The following is a 5,873-nucleotide window of genomic DNA, read 5'->3' as shown; positions in this document are numbered from 1 at the left end:
GTATGCTTGGGATTTTCATTTGGCGTTAGTGTACACACTGCCTTTACCAAACCTTGATATGTTACCCATATCAATACCCCCACCCTCCTTTTGGATGTATTTGCTAAATTTGTAATAACTCATTTTCCTCCCTAGCAGGTACTACCAACCACATTGAAGGTTTGCGAGTTCTCTCAAAAGTGGTATTATCCTCCAAATCTGGCCAGGTTACTTGTACCCATTGAGATGGTCTAGTAGAAACATTCATGCTTTTGATGTCTTATCAAACAGCACTTCTTTGACAGTTCATTTACAAATCTTTACAAGTTTAAGAGTTACAGGTCCCAGTTAGCAGAAAGAGTAGGCATAAAAGAGCATAGCATACCCAACCTGCAGTATTCTATGATACTACTGCTGGCTTCAAGTGCAGCTTCATATTTTTCAAAAGTTGCTCATGCTTACCATTTTCCTTCATTCCCATCAAAGTTCATTCTTAACTCTATAATTTTACCATAATCAGCAAATGAAAGAGAGTGTTTCAAAGTCACATTACAAGGGAGTGTGCTTTCCATGTAATATTTCCAAATTATCCACTGTGTTTCCACACTAGTGAGTTTTAAATTTGTGATGACTACCCTGAGTGGTATTTCTGTTGTTGGGAGTTCTGATGCTGCTGGTATTTCTGTTGTTGGGGGTTCTGTTGGTGAAGCTGGTGTTGTTAGGGGTTCTGTTGGTGCTTTTGTTGGTATGGTTGTTCGAGGTGGTGCAACAGGTGGTGAAGGTATTACGAGTAAAGGTAAGGGTAAGGATAAGAAAGGCATATATGCCAAGAAAAAGACAAAAGGTAAGTTTGTGAGAGGGCCTGCTCGTGTTGGTGTTTTGGGGGGAGATGCTGCAGGTGTTGGAGATGCTGGGAGTAGTGTTGGAGGAGGAGATGGTGATGCTAGGGGTGTTGGGGATGCTGGGAGTAGTGTTGGGGGAGGAGATGGTGATGGTGGGGGTGTTGGGGATGCTGGGAGTAGTGTTGGGGGAGGAGATGCTGATGGAGTAGATGGTGATGCTGGGAGTGTTGTTAAATCTTGAGGGTGCTGATGTGTGTGGTGTATATCCTGGAGGTGCAAAGGAAGGTGTTGCTGATCCTGGGAGGCCTTTGTAAGTGTTTACATAATAAAAATATGGAATGTTAGTCCATATATATAAAAGATTGCTTGCAGGAATGTGATCAGACTAGAGACGCTAAAGATGACGTATACAATAAGTATGTAGGCTAAGATAACATGCCGTCACCTGTAGTCATTCAATTGTTTATAAAATAGTCCAAGCTCCCTGCTTGAGACAACTACCCCGACCTATAATTCAAACGGCCTACGTGATCTGTAGCGTGTCTTATTTTGATTGTGTGTTCGTATGAAACTATGTCATTTGTATGTATGTTCATATGTTCGAACCACTGTCTGTTCCTTCATAACTTGTAACAGAGATGGTAGACGAGCAGAACAGAGTTAGCTATCGTCATTAGAAGACCTGTATCTCTTTACCTAAGCTTTATCATGTAGAGAGAACAGAAGTAGCCATCATCATTGGCAGAAGCGATCAAGCTATCGTTATTAGAAGACTTGTACAATCATATCTGATCTTCAGCATGTAAAACTTCAGAAGAATATATATATTTTTATACTTCGTGTTTTCTACAAGAACCTCCTCACCATGAGTTTAACACATCGTCGTCATAAATTGTAAGATAATCCCGACTTCGTAAGTGATCTACAAACCCCAAAACACTCCATTGAAGATGGAAGTGCAATACCAACCGACTTAGCGTATAGATTATCGCAAGTCTAACATTACCTCATAGGGCGCCTTATCATACAAGGCACAAGCCCTAATATTGGTGGCAGTGGACCAGAAGAACTCTACAACTTCTCCGAAGAAACATCAGAATAATGAAGTATCATATAAGAACTCTTCAACGACGACGAAAGCAGCAGATTCTTCAAGCAACTTATTTTCATCGTTTAGTGAGCGACTTCAGAAAACAACAAGAACTCTTTAACGACGACGAAAGCAAGAGATTCTTCAAGCAACTTAGTATCATCGCTAGTGAATAACTTCAAGAAACAAAACCGACGTGTCCTTTTTCCTACGACAACGCAAGCTTCGTCTCTCATTAGAATCATTCAAGAAAACATCGTTAGTGAGCGTTTCCGGCACTCCAAGAAACAAACCGAACGCATCTGGAGCATCGGATCTTTCAAGGGCTCGAATCATCGAAACAACGCGCACGGGGGAAACTGAAGCCAAACCAGGTCATCCGCTAAATAGAGAAGGAGGACCAAGGCCGTGTGTCGTTATCGGAACACCGTGACTTCCCACAAAAGCAAGCTAAGTACAATTTTTTATTCATTCGGAGTAACTTTGAGTGTTTCCTTTGCAGGTCGAATTTCGTTATTCCTGTGGCTGAAGTTACGAGACATTCTTAATCTTACTTTTTTACAGAAATTATCTACATCATTGAGATTTCGCTACTGTGAGCTTTTTATCTTTGAGTGTCTGTTTCCAGAAGTTCTACTGAAATATCATAATCATATACTATGTTAATTTTATCATTTTGGGTGATTATTAATCCCTTACGTAACAAATCATATTAAACAGTGAAATAAATGCGTTTACGCAGTGGACGTCTGTATTTATACAGATGCCTGGATAGGGTCGTTAAGCACCGTAGTGATTAGAAAACACACAAAAAACAAGTGGAACACCCTTACAAATCTATATAAATTAGAGGTAACACTATTTCGGGTCATGACAATAAATGCTCCTTTGCTTGAGCTTTTTGAGTTATATAAAATATCGAACCTCAATGACTCAACTTAACTTTAAAAATATGGCTGGATTGCAAGGAATAACATGTCTGTAAAAAACTTTCATCAGGCTAAATGCGCTGACCAGGATCCCTCACTATTTCAAATTTTAGCAAAGAATGAAGTACAAACAGTTAATATTGAATGCAGTAGTGATAACTTGTCTTATTAGTAATCGCTCAGTTCCTAATAGTTCGTCATTCATTGCTTTATACGTAACCAGCAACATAATGCTAAAAACACACAATACGTTGCCGATGGTAATAAAGAGAAGGATCCTAATTATTACAAAAAGAAATAGAAACAGTAGCCCGTTCAGAATCAAACAAGCAAACTCGGTTACTGTGTCACCTAGTCAAGCGGTCAAGGTTAGTTAAATCTGCCGATGTGTTCAAAGCATAGCAAATTCCACACAATAGGCGACTCTAGCAGAGTGGGGAAAAGCGATGTTGGTTCATACATGCCAATATCTTTTTGAATTAAAAAGGATTTTTCCTATGAAACACACGACCGTATAAGGTAATCAGAGCAGGTTTTCGTTTTTTTTTAATACGTAAGTTATTATAAGTAGTGGTGGATAAAGCCCGACTGTACGCGCCGTAAAAATTAGAATATCTTGTTTATTCCTTTAGTACACGTAATACCTTGTATTTACGGACTCACTGTCTGTTGTTCGAACTTCCCTAATGAGAAGTCCGGATAAGCGAGCGCTTACAGATACCTCTATAGTTATAAAAAACATTGATCTGTATCTAGTGTAATTGTAAGATCCATCTAGGGGTATACAAAATATTATCTTACATCCTGCAAAATAAGGCGTGTTTATCAAAGGAAAATCCTATAAACCTTCAAACATATTAAAATCCGTTTGAACAAAAATGAGACAGTTAATCAAATAATAACTTATATAAAGGAACTATACATTTGGCTTCATAAATCGTAAACATTGTTCAAATGACCAAACAGAATTATCCCACAACCGCAGTCGCACTTTGCACGCAAAATCTCGAGAAGCATGCACCCTCGAATGTCTTAGTGCAGGTTAAAACAAAAAAGAACTTTGCTGGGAAATGAAATTTTAATCCTTCCGACACTCTGAAATATAACGATTTCCGCGAACAAAGCCCTAGACACGGTTGACTCGCTGCAAACAAGTTAATATAGTAATCCACAAAAACCTATAACATATAAAATATCGCATTTCTTTTATTGTTGCTAATTTTTAATCCCTCCCAACCAGTCGTGGATGAATCTCTCTGATAATCTATCTAAAGTAATATCAGTAAAGTCATTCAAGCAGAGGTGATTCAGCAGAAATTTTTTTTATCTTTTACCTGAATACCAGGAAGTTTCTCCACTAGCGAGTGATCTCTGGGAAAAACGGATGTAATTTAACACAAAATACGGTCTAAGGACAAACATAAAGCTATATACGTACCTTCGATAGACTCTCACTCAATTTCAAAATAGAGATAAATGACGAAGTTGAAATATGTTAGTAATAGGAGCCATTAGGAAATCAAATAGCCCATAATTTCCCTCAAAACGTCATGCCATAAAAGATCGGACTTGGCGTATCTGCGTAGATTTCTGTCGCTTAAACAAGGAAACGACTCCCGATAGTTTCCAGTGCCATGTAGCGACGACATCTTATCTCTGTTAGGTTAGAATAAATTTTTCACCAGCTTGGACTTACTTAAATGCTTTTACCAGATACCATTACCTAAGTGATTGTACCTCATACACCGTTTTCAGCACACTCATGGGGCATTATCAATTTTTACGTATGCCTCCGGCTTACGTTGCGCCCCAATACAATATAGTGTTTGGAGACTTTTAGGGGGATACCCTACATGCCTATTGGTTGGTCTTATAATCTTTTCTAATACCTAGAAGTACATTCACATAAAACTAGAGCTAGTGCTACAGAGACAAAGACAAATAATCTCAGAGAAAAGTAAAAATCTAAATGTGAGTTTTAAAAAAACCGAACATGTTTATCTAGGTTTTGATGTGTCTAGTCAAGGTCTTAAAGTAGTCCATGGTAAGGTGCCGGCTATTCCTTATTTAAACTTTCGGTACTTATTAACGTAAAACGGGGGATACAGCACTTTTGCGCTGTAGTGGGTATTACAATCGTATGCAAATATGAACTCTTCAATCATGACAGCTCCTTTAACAGATCTTACGAAGAAGAGCGTAGATTGATTATGGTCTAAAAGCATCAACAGGCGTCGATATCTTAAAAGCGGAATAATGCAGCTTACCTAACTAAAAATCCCTGATTTAAATAAGGAATTTTTTTTTTATTGCAACAGACGCCTCAGACCAAGGGGTAAGAGGGATACTACTTCAGCAATATGATAAACAGTTCTTTCCTATAGCTTTTTATTCACGTAAACTAAAGTAAATATGCAGTAATAAGCAAGGAAGGGCTAGGTATCTTAACTCACTAGTACATTTAAGTTCATAATCTATGGCTATCCTGATAAAGTCCTTACTGAACATGAGTCCTTTACCGAGTTTTTCAAAGGCTTTAATCACAGTCCAAAAGGAACTCGGTGACAAATGATCATTCAGGTCTTTGGAGCAAAGATAAGATATCTACCTGGGAAAGCAAATATCATAGCTGACGCATTATCCCGCAATCCCGCACCATACAGCAAAGAACCATTAATTAGACTAAAAGATATAGAAACATCCGTGCCTATTGTTAAAACCGTATCTAAACAAGAAAATTCCTTAACCCAAGAGATCGCGACCATTGAATATCTGGGTTGGAGCGCAGAACTGTTACAAACTGAACAAAGCAAGTGTCAACAGTGATAAGCAAAACAATAAACACCAAACAATAAACACTTCGAACGGAAACAAGGTCAGCAGCTAAGCAAAACCAATAAACACTTCGAGCAGAAACCCTAAAGCAAAGATATATTTAAAGTATGTGTATCAGAATAATGTAATCAAATGTAATATTATATGTAGGTCCGTGACGAGGAAAACCCGAACGGTAACCAAACAGCAAGATGACTA

At 38.2% G+C, this 5,873-nt stretch overlaps 1 protein-coding gene across 1 annotated transcript; it reads left to right on the top strand.

Moving 5' to 3' along the window:
- Positions 1–606: 606 nt before the first annotated feature.
- Positions 607–1,062, top strand: LOC135200690 (uncharacterized). Its single transcript, XM_064229297.1, has one exon. It carries the CDS (start codon positions 607–609, stop codon positions 1,060–1,062), a length of 456 nt encoding a protein of 151 aa, XP_064085367.1.
- The last annotated feature ends 4,811 nt before the right edge of the window (positions 1,063–5,873 follow it).

This window comes from Macrobrachium nipponense, chromosome 27 (assembly GCF_015104395.2).
Source record: "Macrobrachium nipponense isolate FS-2020 chromosome 27, ASM1510439v2, whole genome shotgun sequence".
Taxonomy (NCBI): domain Eukaryota; kingdom Metazoa; phylum Arthropoda; class Malacostraca; order Decapoda; family Palaemonidae; genus Macrobrachium; species Macrobrachium nipponense.
The sequence above is the reverse complement of the archived record's forward strand: the minus strand, read 5'-3'. Positions and strand labels throughout refer to the sequence as shown.